General features: G+C 39.0%; 1 protein-coding gene across 2 annotated transcripts in view; it reads left to right on the top strand.

Annotated features, from left to right (window-relative positions):
* LOC126236030 (speckle-type POZ protein-like) overlaps nt 1–15,032 on the top strand; it is a 47,316-nt gene extending 32,284 nt beyond the window's left edge. For both annotated transcript variants that reach the window (XM_049945052.1, XM_049945053.1), the window contains exons 2-3: nt 11,225–11,788; nt 14,684–15,032. In XM_049945052.1, the coding sequence (XP_049801009.1) occupies nt 11,244–11,788; nt 14,684–14,750 (612 nt within the window). In that variant the 5' untranslated portion in view covers nt 11,225–11,243 and the 3' untranslated portion in view covers nt 14,751–15,032. The remainder of the gene's footprint in view (nt 1–11,224; nt 11,789–14,683) is intronic.
* Nucleotides 15,033–15,239: the final 207 nt, after the last annotated feature.

Here is a 15,239-nt window from a genome sequence, read left to right as displayed (position 1 = left end):
CGCAAGGCGTAGTCTTGGGCTGTAGCGCGTGGTTTTCAGTTTTCGGCTGCCAAGACCCGCGTTATGCATTTCTGCCAGCGCCGAACAGTCCATCCTGAGCTATAGCTTTATCTTGTCGACGAACTCCTTGCTGTGGTGGAGACCCACAGATTTTTGGGTGTAGTTTTTGATGCCCGGCTGACTTGGTTGCCTCGCATTCGGCAGCTTAAACAGGCGTGTTGGCGGCATCTAAATGCTCTGAGATGCTTGAGCCACACACGCTGGGGCGCCGACCTGTTACGGCTCTACCAGGCGTTAATCCAGTCTCGTCTGGATTATGGGAGCCTGGCTTATGGCTCAGCATCCCCATCTGCACTGCGGGTACTGGACCCAATCCTACACAGCGGCATACGCCTTGCCACTGGTGCTTTCCGGACCAGCCCAGTGGACAGCATACTTGCGGAGGCAGGTGTCCCTCCATTGCGGTTCAGTAGCTTGCCCGGGCATCCAAACTGTCGTCTCCTGTTCCCTCGATCGGTCGTCCATCTGCCAGAACGTCGGCCCCGGTCAGGTTGTACGATCGCGGTCCGCATCCGAGAGCTTCTCTCCAGGCTTGGGGCTTTACCTCTTCCGCCTCCTTTCTGGGCACCTCTGCGTACACCCCCATGGTGTGTGCCTCGCCCTCGCCTTCAGCTGGAATTGGCACAGGGCCCGAAGGACTCAGTCCCTCCGGAGGCCTTCCGCCGCCGCTTTCTTTCCCTCCTTGCAATGTATCAGGGTTCTGGCATTGCGTACACTGATGGCTCGATGGTTGCTGGTCGTGTCGGTTATGCGTTTACTCTAGGGGACCATTCCGAACAATGTTCATTGCCAGCTGGCTGCAGCGTTTACACTGCTGAGCTGGTCGCCATCTTTCGTACCCTAGAGTATATCCGCTCCTGCTCAGGTGAGTCCTTCGTGATCTGTAACGATTCCCTGAGCGGTTTACGAGCTCTCGACCAGTGTTTTGCTCGTTCTCGTCTGGTGATGGCTATCCAGGAGTCCCTGCATACTCTTGCGCATTGCGGCCGCTCTGTGGTCTTTGTTTGGACCCCGGGCCATGTTGGGAAACCCGGAAATAAAAATGTTGACCGCCTGGCGAAAGAGGCCACCAGTACACCATCTCTGGACATAGGCCTCCCGGAGACTGATTTGATGGCAGTCCTCCGCAGACACATTTCCTCGCTTTGGGACGCTGAATGGCGCGGTCTGGCCACCCATAACAATCTTCGTGCCGTCAAGGAGACGACGACTGTGTGGCACTCCTCCTTGCGCATCTCTCGCAAGGAGTCTGTCGTCCTCTGCCGACTGTGCATTGGGCACACGCGGCTGACGCACGGCCACTTATTGAGCCGTGAAGACCCACCTCTGTGTCGCTGCGGCTCCATTTTATCTGTGGTCCACATTTTATTGGAGTGTCCGCTCTTAGCTGTGCTCAGGCAGACCTTTGCGCTGCCTGATACGCCCCCTTCCCTTTTATCTGATGACCCTGCTATGGCTGGCTTAGTTTTACGTTTTATTCGGTCAGGGGGTTTTTATCGTCTCATCTGAGTGTTTATGTCCTTTTGTGTTGATTCTGGCCTTTGGTCTACGATTTTAGTCTGCGTTTTTAATGTGTTTCCCGGTGGTTGGCTTTTCCTATTTTGTTTCTATGGTCGGCCAACCACAGACACCCTCTGTGTGATTTTAATTTGTTTTGTCTGATCTCTGTCTGAGTATTTCTTGTCCTGTGTCGTCTGACATCTTTCCTGTTGTTCGTTTTTATTCTCTTTGGGTGGTTTTAATTTTTTTTTATTATTATTTTATTTTTTGAAAAAGGGGCCGATGACCGTCGCAGTCTGGTCCCTTTAATCCCACAAACCAACCAAGCAACTATACAGTTAAGAGAAAGAGAAACAGCTGTCCCTATACTTGTGTTGTCAGATATGATCTGCATGTAACTCACATGTGCTATTAAAGGCAAATTAACCCCCTCCTCACCCGAGTGAAAAACAAACACAGTTCACCGAAGAAACTCCCGGCCAACAGATAATTGATGGGGAAATGAAGGGACAAGGAAATGTTGTAAAGAGAACGTCTTTTGAAACTACACTCTTCACTTCGAAAGAAATTGATCCGAGAAGTAAGAAGATAGGCAGATGTCATCTATGTGGAAAAACTGATAACAGAAGTTCAGTGAAGAGTGCTAAGTGTAAAAAATTAAATTGCGTGAAACATCTTGCATGCACATGTTATAATCTGATACACGAGCGAAGGCGGTTCACACCTGTTGAGGCACAGATGGGGATTGCGTTGTTGACGATTCCAAGCAACAGCTGCAGCACATGCATGTGCATGCTTTCTATTTGAAGAAAGTGTATATCCTGCAAATTAATTCTCTCGTTTGCTTATGCAGAATTTATCACTGACCACCACAATCAGTGACGAAAGCTTGCAACAAATGGAATCGAAATTCACTGAACAACTTGCTGTGATCACGTTTAATGATTGCATTAGCTATGGCATTCACAGCAGAGCATTCAGAACATACTGAACGCATTGGCTGTCGCAGAATACGTGATGTAGGTGCTCAGGACAAGTGACTGCCAACTATAGTAAAAGTGAGGCAGGCATAGGGTAGTAAAATCAACACTCAGATTATAACAACATCAGATTATTTTGTAGTTACACCATTCTGTTTGAATGATTAATACATTAAACTATCTGAATTACAATTTCAGTACGCAAATGGGGGGTGGGGGCTGTGTGTCTTTTCATCCAAACGTCTTAAGTGTATGTGCAAAATAAACACCACAGTAGGATAAAGCCCACCCTTCAACCAATGACCAAGCCCAAGTAATTCTGCTAACACAGCACTGCTGGATGCCTTCTAAGCTCATTGTAGTGGTACTGTGTAGAAGTTGTCGGCTTCCTTTGTTACTGACAGACATGGGTTTATCTGGTGGGGATAGTAGACGGAGCTTCCACACTGATTATTATTTTTTTTTTTTTTTTTTTTTTTTTTTTTTTTTTTTTTTTTCAGTTAGCAAGAGGCAGAGGGCCAGTTTTCAGTCCTAAGCCATGTCGCAGTTGTCGTGTGTTGAATAGTTCCACAACAGTGCAGAGTGAAGATCGTATTCAGTAGACAGACATTATGTTGACTGTTAATGACAGACAGAAACAAAGTGCACTAAGATGATTTATCCTTCCAGTGCTGTCCGGATTATTTCATACTGATTTGTACCATGCTTTATGCTGCAACAGTGGTCAGGAAAATTGAACCGTTTTCAGTATATATACTTGAGTTTTTAGCTACTGTTTGTCACTGATAAAAATCATTGATGGTGGTTCGTATCTGGAAAGGCTCACTTTTTGAACTGTTCTACTATTTTTTCTGTGGGTTGTACAGTATCCATGGGAAAAAAAGGTGATAGCACTTTCTGAATGATTCTTGGAGTTTGTAAGTTATTTGCATGTTCCAGTGACTATAATCTGGCACAGTGTTATGTAGGGTACATCAGTTTACATATGTAATACTTTCTCTGTCAAAAAAAAAAAAAATTGCTGCCCTTTCACATGGATTGTCCTGGCATTAAGCTCTACAGTGGGTGGAGTTCAAATAGAGTCCATCCTGTCCACTGCAATAAGGAATGAGGGTAAATAATGACCTTGCAATTCAGAATAGTAATAATAATAATATTTTTCTTTCTTTCTTTCTTTTCTCAGACATTATGTCTGGTCAAAAATGGAAAGTCACGCGGACCTTGATCAAACGTGACTTCCTTTTAACTGTACGGAATATGTTATATTGCATTTAGGAACTTTCGGGTAATTGAACATGTATCAATAATTACGGATTTCTGTAGTTGTATATATAGGTTTGGATGTAGCTGTATTGCGCTGATGTACTGGTGGATATTGTGTGGTATGACTCCTGTAGTTGATAGTATAATTGGTATAATGTCAACTTTATCCTGATGCCACATGTCCTTGACTTCCTCAGCCAGTTGCATGTATTTTTCAATTTTTTCTCCTGTTTTCTTTTGTATATTTGTTGTATTGGGTATGGATATTTCGATTAGTTGTGTTAATTTCTTCTTTTTATTGGTGAGTATGATGTCAGGTTTGTTATGTGGTGTTGTTTTATCTGTTATAATGGTTCTGTTCCAGTATAATTTGTATTCATCGTTCTCCAGTACATTTTGTGGTGCACACTTGTATGTGGGAATGTGTTGTTTTATTAGTTTATGTTGTAAGGCAAGTTGTTGATGTATTATTTTTGCTACATTGTCATGTCTTCTGGGGTATTCTGGATTTGCTAGTATTGTACATCCACTTGTGATGTGATCTACTGTTTCTATTTGTTGTTTGCAAAGTCTGCATTTATCTGTTGTGGTATTGCATCTTTAATAATATGCTTGCTGAAATACCTGGTGTTTATTGTTTGATCCCGTATTGCAATCGTGAATCCTTCTGTCTCACTGTATATATTGCCTTTTCTTAGCCATGTGTTGGATGCGTCTTGATCGATGTGTGGCTGTGTTAGATGATACGGGTACTTGCCATGTAGTGTTTTTTTCTCTTTCCAACTTACTTTCTTCGTATCTGTTGATGTTATGTGATCTAAAGGGTTGTAGAAGTGGTTATGAAATTGCAGTGGTGTAGCTGATGTATTTATACGAGTGATTGCTTTGTGTATTTTGCTAGTTTCTGCTCGTTCTAGAAAGAATTTTCTTAAATTGTCTACCTGTCCATAATGTAGGTTTTTATATCGATAATCCTCTTCCTCCTCCCTTTCTGCTTAATGTGAATCTTTCTGTTGCTGAATGTATGTGATGTATTCTATACTTGTGGCATTGTGATCGTGTAAGTGTATTGAGTGCTTCTAGGTCTGTGTTACTTCATTTCACTACTCCAAATGAGTAGGTCAATATTGGTATAGCGTAAGTATTTATAGCTTTTGTCTTGTTTCTTGCTGTCAATTCTGTTTTCAGTATTTTTGTTAGTCTTTGTCTATATTTTTCTTTTAGTTCTTCTTTAATATTTGTATTATCTATTCCTATTTTTTGCCTGTATCCTAGATATTTATAGGCATCTGTTTTTTCCATCGCTTCTATGCAGTCGCTGTGGTTATCCAATATGTAATCTTCGTGTTTAGTGTGTTTACCCTTGACAATGCTATTTTTCTTACATTTGTCTGTTCCAAAAGCCATATTTATATCATTGCTGAATACTTCTGTTATCTTTAGTAACTGGTTGAGTTGTTGATTTGTTGCTGCCAGTAGTTTTAGATCATCCATGTATAGCAAACGTTTGATTTTGTGTGGGTATGTTCCAGTAATATTGTATCCATAATTTGTATTATTTAGCATGTTGGATAGTGGGTTCAGAGCAAGGCAGAACCAGAAAGGGCTTAATGAGTCTCCTTGGTATATTCCACGCTTAATCTGTATTGGCTGTAATGTGATATTATTAGAGTTTGTTTGGATATTAAGTGTGGTTTTCCAATTTTTCATTACTATGTTTAGGAAATGTATCAATTTAGGATCTACTTTGTATATTTCCAATATTTGTAGTAACCATGAGTGGGGTACACTAACAAAAGCTTTTTGGTAATCAATGTATGCATAGTGTAGCGACCTTTGTTCAGTTTTAGCTTGATATGTCACCTCTGCATCTATTATCAGTTGCTCTTTACATCCTCGTGCTCCTTTGCAACAGTCTTTTTGTTCTTCATTTATAATTTTGTTCTGTGTTGTATGTGTCATTAATTTCTGTGTAATGACTGAAGTTAATATTTTGTATATTGTTGGTAGGCATGTTATGGGGCGATATTTAGCTGGGTTTGCTATGTCTGCTTGATCTTTAGGTTTCAGATAAGTTATTCCATGTGTAAGTGTGTCAGGGAATGTGTATGGGTCTGCAATGTAACTGTTAAATAATTTAGTTAGATGTGAATGTGTAGAGGTGAACTTCTTTAACCAGAAATTTGCTATTTTATCTTTTCCAGGGGCTTTCCAATTGTGAGTAGAATTAATTGCTTGGGTGACTTCATGTTGCAAAATTATCACTTCAGGCATTTGTGGTATCATTTTGTATGTGTCTGTTTCTGCTTGTATCCACCGTGTATGCCTGTTATGTTGTACCGCGTTTGACCATATGTTGCTCCAGAAGTGTTCCATGTCTGTTATGTTTGGTGGATTGTCTATTTTAATGTGTGTGCTATCTATTGTCTGGTAAAATTTCTTTTGGTTTGTGTTGAATGTTTGGTTCTGTTTCCTTCTATTTTCACTTTGTTTGTATCTTCTAAGTCGTTTGGCCAATGCTGGTAGTTTCTGCTTCTTTTCATCTAATTGCTCTATCGCTTCTTGTTGTGAGATTTTACCTAACCTTTTTTTTTCTGACATTTCATTTCTTATAAATTGTGTTAGCTGACCAATGTCGTTTCTCAGTTTTTCTATTCTGATCTGTAGCCTGTGTTGCCATGCTGGTTTTGTGGGTTTCTTCTCTGTGTTGGTTGGTTCTGATCTCTGCCTAGTGTGTATATTTAGTGTAGTGAGTGCTCCTATATAAACCAGTAGTTGTAACTCTTCCATAGTTGTGTTTTCATTTATTTTGTTGTGTATGATTGTGTTGATAGTTTTTGTTGTTGTTTCGACTTGTGGGTTATTTAGCGGTCTATGCAAGAATGGTCTAATGTCTGTATTTGTGTCTTTGTATTCCATATATGTCAGCTGAAATTTTTCTTCTATATCTAACATGTGTGTCACTTAGTGTTCTATTTGTGCTTGTTCTGGTGGCTGTCTTAAGATTTCGTTTTCCTCTGATTGTTTAATTGATGCGTGGTGTTCTTTGTTTGTTTGCTCTGGGATGTTTCAGTCCATTACTGTATTTTCTTCTTCTGATTGCACATTATTTTGTTCCAGTATTTGTTGTACTTGTTGTTTGATGTTTTCTAATTCTGACTGGGGTATCCTGTTATTTTTGATTATTACACGGATCTGATCAGCTAGTCGTTGTTCTGTTAAAAATTTTAATTCCGGGTATCTGATAATAAATGTTGTGTGTACTTGTGATCTGTATCCAGTTGTGTTGGTTCCTAGGTTTGTTGCTTGGTAATAACAGAACATGAGGTGTCGATTAACTTCATCTGACCATCTCATCCTCTGTCTTTGTTTTCCTTCTATGGTGGTTGCAGGAAGCATATCCTGCAAAACACCTCTATTTGGATTTAAATCATTTTCCAGTTGGCTAGCAGTGTCATTACCATTGTGGGCGGGCATAGGGTTCAAACGTCGTCCCCGACCATGATGGCGCTTGTCCGAGGCTTCTTTAGTTCTGTCCTGAACCAAGTAATAACACTAAAAGGGGGGTTAGCCCTATTAGTGGTTTGTTCTTTTCGTCGCCTTTTACGACTGGCAGAACATACCGCAGGCCTATTCTTTTCCCGGGCATTATTATTATTATTATTATTATTATTATTATTATTATTATTATTATTATCTTTACTTTCTCAGACATTATGTCTGGTTAAGAATGGAGTGACGCGGACCTTTATCAAGCGTCACTTCCTTTTTGCTGTACGGTACATGTTATATTGCATTTAGGAACTTTCGGGTAATTGAACATGTATCAATAATTACGGATTTCTGTAATTGTATATATATGTTTGGATGTAGCTGTATTGCATTGATGTATTGGTGGATATTGTGTGGTATGACTCCTGTAGTTGATAGTATAATTGGTATGATGTCAACTTTATCCTGATGCCACATATCTTTGACTTCCTCAGCCAGTTGGATGTATTTTTCAATTTTTTCTCCTGTTTTCTTTTGTATATTTGTTGTATTGGGTATGGATATTTCGATTAGTTGTGTTAATTTCTTCTTTTTATTGGTGAGTATGATGTCAGGTTTGTTATGTGGCATTGTTTTATCTGTTATAATGGTTCTGTTCCAGTATAATTTGTATTCATCATTCTCCAGTACATTTTGTTGTGCTTACTTGTATGTAGGAACGTGTTGTTTTATAAGTTTATGTTGTAAGGCAAGCTGTTGATGTATTATTTTTGCGACATTGTCATGTCTTCTGGGGTATTCTGTATTTGCTAGTATTGTACATCCGCTTGTGATGTGATCTACTGTTTCTATTTGTTGTTTACAAAGTCTGCATTTATCTGTTGTGGTATTGGGATCTTTAATAATATGCTTGCTGAAATACCTGGTGTTTATTGTTTGATCCTGTATTGCAATCATGAATCCTTCTGTCTCACTGTATATATTGCCTTTTCTTAGCCATGTGTTGGATGCGTCTTGATCGATGTGTGGCTGTGTTAGATGATACGGGTACTTGCCATGTAGTGTTTTTTTCTCTTTCCAACTTACTTTCTTCGTATCTGTTGATGTTATGTGATCTAAAGGGTTGTAGAAGTGGTTATGAAATTGCAGTGGTGTAGCCGATGTATTTATATGAGTGATTGCCTTGTGTATTTTGCTAGTTTCTGCTCGTTCTAGAAAGAATTTTCTTAAATTCTCTACCTGTCCATAATGTAGGTTTTTTATGTCGATAAATCCCCTTCCTCCTTCCTTTCTGCTTAATGTGAATCTTTCTGTTGCTGAATGTATGTGATGTATTCTATATTTGTGGCATTGTGATCGTGTAAGTGTATTGAGTGCTTCTAGGTCTGTGTTACTCCATTTCACTACTCCAAATGAGTAGGTCAATATTGGTATGGCATAAGTATTTATAGATTTTGTCTTGTTTCTTGCTGTCAATTCTGTTTTCAGTATTTTTGTTAGTCTTTGTCTATACTTTTCTTTTAGTTCTTCTTTAATATTTGTATTATCTATTCCTATTTTTTGCCTGTATCCTAGATATTTATAGGCATCTGTTTTTTCCATCGCTTCTATGCAGTCGCTGTTATCCAATATGTAATCTTCTTGTTTAGTGTGTTTTCCCTTGACTATGCTATTTTTCTTACATTTGTCTGTTCCAAAAGCCATACTTATATCATTGCTGAATCCTTCTGTTATCTTTAGTAATTGGTTGAGTTGTTGATTGGTTGCTGTCAGTAGTTTTAGATCATCCATGTATAGCAAATGTGTGATTTTGTGTGGGTATGTTCCAGTAATATTGTATCCATAATTTGTATTGTTTAGCATGTTGGATAGTGGGTTCAGAGCAAGGCAGAACCAGAAAGGACTTAATGAGTCTCCTTGGTATATTCCACGCTTAATCTGTATTGGCTGTGATGTGATATTATTAGAGTTTGTTTGGATATTAAGTGTGGTTTTCCAGTTTTTCATAACTATGTTTAGGAACTGTATCAATTTAGGATCTACTTTGTATATTTCCAATATCTGTAGTAACCATGAGTGGGGTACACTATCAAAAGCTTTTTGGTAATCAATGTATGCGTAGTGTAGTGACCTTTGTTTAGTTTTAGCTTGATATGTCACCTCTGCATCTATTATCAGTTGCTCTTTACATCCTCGTGCTCCTTTGCAACAGCCTTTTTGTTCTTCATTTATAATTTTGTTCTGTGTTGTATGTGTCATTAATTTCTGTGTAATGACTGAAGTTAATATTTTGTAGATTGTTGGTAGGCATGTTATCGGGCGATATTTAGCTGGGTTTGCTGTGTCTGCTTGATCTTTAGGTTTCAGATAAGTTATTCCATGTGTAAGTGTGTCAGGGAATGTGTATGGGTCTGCAATGTAACTGTTAAATAATTTAGTTAGATGTGAATGTGTAGAGGTGAACTTCTTTAGCCAGAAATTTGCTATTTTATCATTTCCAGGGGCTTTCCAATTGTGAGTAGAATTAATTGCTTGGGTGACTTCATGTTGCAAAATTATCACTTCAGGCATTTGTGGTATCATCTTGTGTGAGTATGTTTCTGCTTGTATCCACCGTGCATGCCTGTTATGTTGTACCGGGTTTGACCATATGTTGCTCCAGAAGTGTTCCATGTCTGTTATGTTTGGTGGATTGCCTATTTTAATGTGTGTGTTATCTATTGTCTGGTAAAATTTCTTTTGGTTTGTGTTGAATGTTTGGTTTTGTTTCCTTCTATTTTCACTTTTTTTGTATCTTCTAAGTCGTTTGGCCAATGCTTGTAACTTCTGCTTCTTTTCATCTAATTGCTCCATTGCTTCTTGTTGTGAGATTTTACCTAACCTTTTTCGTTTTTTGTCTGATATTTCATTTCTTATAAATTGTGTTAGTTGTCCGATGTCTTTTCTCAGTTTTTCTATTCTGATCTGTAGCCTGTGTTGCCATGCTGGTTTTGTGGGTTTCTTCTGTGTGTTGGTTGGTTCTGATCTCTGCCTAGTGTGTATATTTAGTGTAGTGAGTGCTCCTACATAAACCAGTAGTTGTAACTCTTCCATTGTTGTATTTTCATTCATTTTGTTGTGTATGATTGTGTTGATAGTTGTTATTGTTGTTTCGACTTGTGGGTTATTTGGTGGTCTATGCAAGAATGGTCCAATGTCTGTATTTGTGTCTTTGTATTCTATATATGTCAGCTGAAATTTCTCTTCTATATCTAACATGTGTGTCACTTCGTGTTCTATTATTATTATTATTAATAATAATTTTCTTTTTTGTTGTTGCTATGTGTAGAAGCAAAATATTTTAGATGAGCTTGGAAACAAAAGTTACAGTATGGTATCCATATTAAAATCAAAATGTAATTGATGATATAAACAAGACACCCGCTTCTGCATTCACTTTTCACTCAAGCATACGTTAAACAGCGAGTAGTTGCTTCCATTTTTATGCGCAGTATTTAGATGGCCAATCCAATTGTCTTCTTCAGGTGCTGCTAGCTATGTTATTCATAGCCACTGCTGCCACTTATAACTACGTATGACTTGTAGTGGCCTCTGTGTCTTTGATGCCCATTTGTTTGTTGGGGCCCTCACTGCTATTCTGTGAAATGCACATTCCCTCAGCATTTTACAGATCTTTGACATCTGCTGTAAATAGTGGTGAGCCACCAATAATGTAATTGGGGTCCAGGCAGTACGTGCGTAACAAGTAGCGATGATGATTGGGTACAAAAGTGGTATTGGCAACTTTATACTGCCTCCAAGATTTCTTGCATATGTTTGATTGATGCTATATTTACCTGTTGTTCTCTGTAGAGGCAGAAAAATAATAAGACATTAAGGTTTAAGAGTACCTAGTAAAGAATTTTAATGTGGTGCTTTGGCGATTTCAGGTTGTTAACAGTGCTCAATATGCAACAGCCACAGGGAAGCACACCAAATGACCTGAGGTCTCTATTGGAGTCAGGGTTGGGTGCTGACGTCTCGTTGGTGGCTGCAGATGGCCAGTTGGGGGCCCACAGCTCGGTGCTGGTGGCTCAGAGCTCCGTGTTCGACGCGTTACTCCGCCGGGGGAAAGAGTTAATCTTTATCTCCGACATGCCTGTGGATGTGGTGCAGCAGTTGCTGACCTTCTTGTACACGGACGAGGTACCGCAGCTGCAGAGTGTAGCACCCCAATTGCTGGTGCTCGCAGACAGATATGAGCTGCACGTGCTGAAGGAGATGTGCGAGCAGCATCTGGTCAAGGATTTATGTGTGGAGAACACTGTGCCGTACTGCGTGCTCGCCCTGCGGTACTCATGCCCACACCTCCGTAAGGCGGCCATTGAATACTTTGCAAGGAACGCTCTGCCAGTGCTGGGCTCTCAGGGGTGGGTCCAGGAGCTGAGGAAAGATCCAAGGCCGCTGGTGGAGATATCCCGCCTAGTGGCCTCCCATGCGATTACGGAAGCCAGGTCTGCATGACTTTGTTTTTGCCCACTTTGTTTGTGCCTGTTTCCAGTTTGTTGTGAAGGTTGTTGTGATCCTGTAGCACAAAAAATACCTGCAATTTGTATAGGTGATTCAGATGCAAACTTCTTTCAGATATGAGGCACAAAGAAAAATATTGCTTGTCTACATTTGTACTGTAAATATAGCAAATATTGAATTCAAGTTTCAGCAGCTGTTATGTCTGTCTTACGTTTGAATCAGGTGCAAACACTGTATTTTTATATATTTGCGACTTATCTTGCAAAACACTATGCTTATGGTATCTGTTATTTTGGATTAATTTTTGCAGCACTCACACCCCTGAATCAACTGAACCACTCATAAAACACAATAGTACTTTCTATACTCTTTATTTGTGTTTGTATTTAACAGCTATTGCACTGCTGCCAAAAGCAAGGTTATTATTTGAATAGATATATTTCAGTTTGAGGATGGCGATAAAACATTTACAGCATTTCACACTAAATTTACAACCGTTTGCAGTCTGTTTTAAACTATTCACAGTAAAATTTGTAAAAGGCAAAAAAGTATCAACCTCAGTGCATTTATGTCCTTTAGGGAGAACAAAATGTACATTAGATTATGGAAAAGCTGTATCGTAGAGAATGTAAATCACACTCTTGTACCACAGACAAAATGTTCCCTTGTAACCTATTGACCGATTTTCCAAATCGGTAAAAGTATTTCTGACCCGTTGTTTGTGACTGCAAAATCACAGGATTTATAAAGCTATCCTGAGTCTTTAAGCACCACATGTGTTTCCATTGCACTTTGTGGCTTGTCCTGCAAACATTGATGATTATTACGTAGTGTGTATTGCTGATTGCAAGCCATGTAAATGTGACTTGATTGGTAACAGTAGAAGAGAGAAAAACATTCCAAAGGGAGCATTTGTCCATATGAACTGTCCTCCTGGGATAGCCTGCATGTGTGCCCCACTTAAGTCTGATATCCCAGATATATTTACACTGTATACTTACACTCTCAAGAACAGTTTTTATTAAATTATATTGTGTAGACTTAAGTTTCCCTTCCGTGTTATTTATGATGTTATCAGTAGGAGTAATTTGTGTGCCGTAGGATCATTTTACAATGATATAGGATCAGTCAGTGTTATACAAGGAATACATCAGTTGTATATAGAAACATGTCAATATGCATGCGAGTTAAAGGAGGAGAGGCATTTGCCTGAAATGATTTAGGAAAATCACAGAAAACCTAAACCAGGATGTCCGGATGTAGTGGAAGCATCCGTCCTTCCAAATCTGAGACCAGTGCCTAAAGGGGGGGGAGGGGGGGCAGGATGTTAAACTGACCAAATTAGAGCAGGAGAGGCACCACAGGATATTTTATTTACTGCTGTCTATACTTTTACGAATAAATTCATAAAACCTTGTCAGCATGGCCAGGAAGGATTCAGGATTCAGACTCACAGCAGTGGAAGTTCAAAAACATAACAATATATATATATATATATATATATATATATATATATTACTATATAACAGAGGGAAACATTCCACGTGGAAAAAATATATCTAAAAAGAAAGATGATGAGACTTACCAAACAAAAGCGCTGGCAGGTCGATAGACACACAAACAAACACAAATATACACACAAAATTCAAGCTTTCGCAACAAACTGTTGCCTCATCAGGAAAGAGGGAAGGAGAGGGAAAGACGAAAGGATGTGGGTTTTAAGGGAGAGGGTAAGGAGTCATTCCAATCCCGGGAGCGGAAAGACTTACCTTAGGGGGAAAAAAGGACAGGTATACAATCGCACACACACACATATCCATCCACACATACAGACACAAGCAGACATATCATTTGACATCATTGAATGAGAATATGCAAAATACGTCAGTTCACTGATCGCTCCTCCCAAATAATATTTTCAATCATTCTAACCGCAAATGTGTCTGAACTAGGTTATTTTAGGCATTCGAAAATGTGCTTTTTCCCACTTAAGTTCTCATCAATATGAACACCTAATAATTTTGAAGTCTCTGTCGTGTTTATTATTTCCTCACCGTGTGTTAGACTTAGCATTAGTGTAGTGCACCTAGATGTGCAGAACTGAGTATGTTGTTCCTTTTTGAAATTGAGGGTGAAACTATTCACAGAAACCAATCAGTGATGCTTTTATGAACTTCTTTCATTGTTTCTTACGTTGCTGTATGTACCATTGGTTGGCTACACTGTCAACCCAATAAAACTTCAATTTATTTTGGCGAACACACATGTACTAGGAGGTATTAGTACTCCTGAATGTGTGTGCAACCATGTTGGTTGCCGGTTGTTCGCTGTGTGAATTTCCTGCTGCACACCCACATCAACAGCTCTGGGAAGTGATGATAGCAGCATGGCTCCCAGTACTTGTGCAGTTATATTAGAACTTTTGTGACAATAATATAGCTTAGCAAAGCCCATCTTATTGACTACTCTTCAAAATGCAGTGCACAGAGCTTGGTCATAGCTGAAAAGAGGTTAGCTCTCAGTGTTGTGCCACGTGTTGGGTTGTTCATATGTCTACCAAATGGAAGGGACATTTTTAGTAGTTACTTCAAACTGCATCCAGGAAGCCAGTCCAGAAAGTGATAGTGACTTACTTGAGGTAAATGACACATAGACAGAGCATGAACTAGCATTCTTGATGCACAGTTTATGAAGATAGCAGCATCATACACAAAATTAAATAAATAAACACACAATTAAAAATATAGCTGTAAAAGAGTTTCAAAGTGAGCATAGCTTTACATTTGTCACAATATCTGTTTAATAATATTATGAATATTTTGTTTAATGGTAATATGTTTTTAATTGTTACTATATTATTCAGTGCTATTTTTGTTCAGTGTGGAAGAATTGGGGAAACTGCTGGCCAGCGGGATTCGGATGGATGAAGAAAAGATCTCTACTTGATGGGGAAAATGTGATTTCAAAAAGATGTCATCTGAAGCAGATGTGTAATGTGTTTGGATTACTCCAATATAATGGCAGATGCTTGGTAACAGTTCAGGTGACATGAAAATAAAGTTCTAATAGATGCTATTGATTTTTACTAAAAGCTGAACAGTGACTACACAAGACTGGAATTTCTCTTCACAGGCAAGTTGTGCCAAAATATATTACAATGACTGAGGAACTTGATTTAAACAGTTTTTGTATAATGCATTGTTATGTAATAAATGTATGAATTTTCAAGGACTGATTACTAATGTAACTCAGACTTTCCATAGTTCTTTCCAATATCTTTATGTTGAAACCAGTGATAATCCTTGCCCACAGCAAATCAGCAAAGAGAAAATTTCAAATATAAATGTTTTCCATGTGTTAATGTCTTAAAAAGTACACTTTCCATCAATTGTGCACACTGCGTCCCTTGAGCAGTGTCACCTGCTAACTAAACAG

The sequence above is a fragment of the Schistocerca nitens genome, chromosome 2 (assembly GCF_023898315.1).
Source record: "Schistocerca nitens isolate TAMUIC-IGC-003100 chromosome 2, iqSchNite1.1, whole genome shotgun sequence".
NCBI lineage: Eukaryota > Metazoa > Arthropoda > Insecta > Orthoptera > Acrididae > Schistocerca > Schistocerca nitens.
Note: the sequence above shows the minus strand (reverse complement) of the source record. Positions and strands in the feature narration are given on the sequence as shown.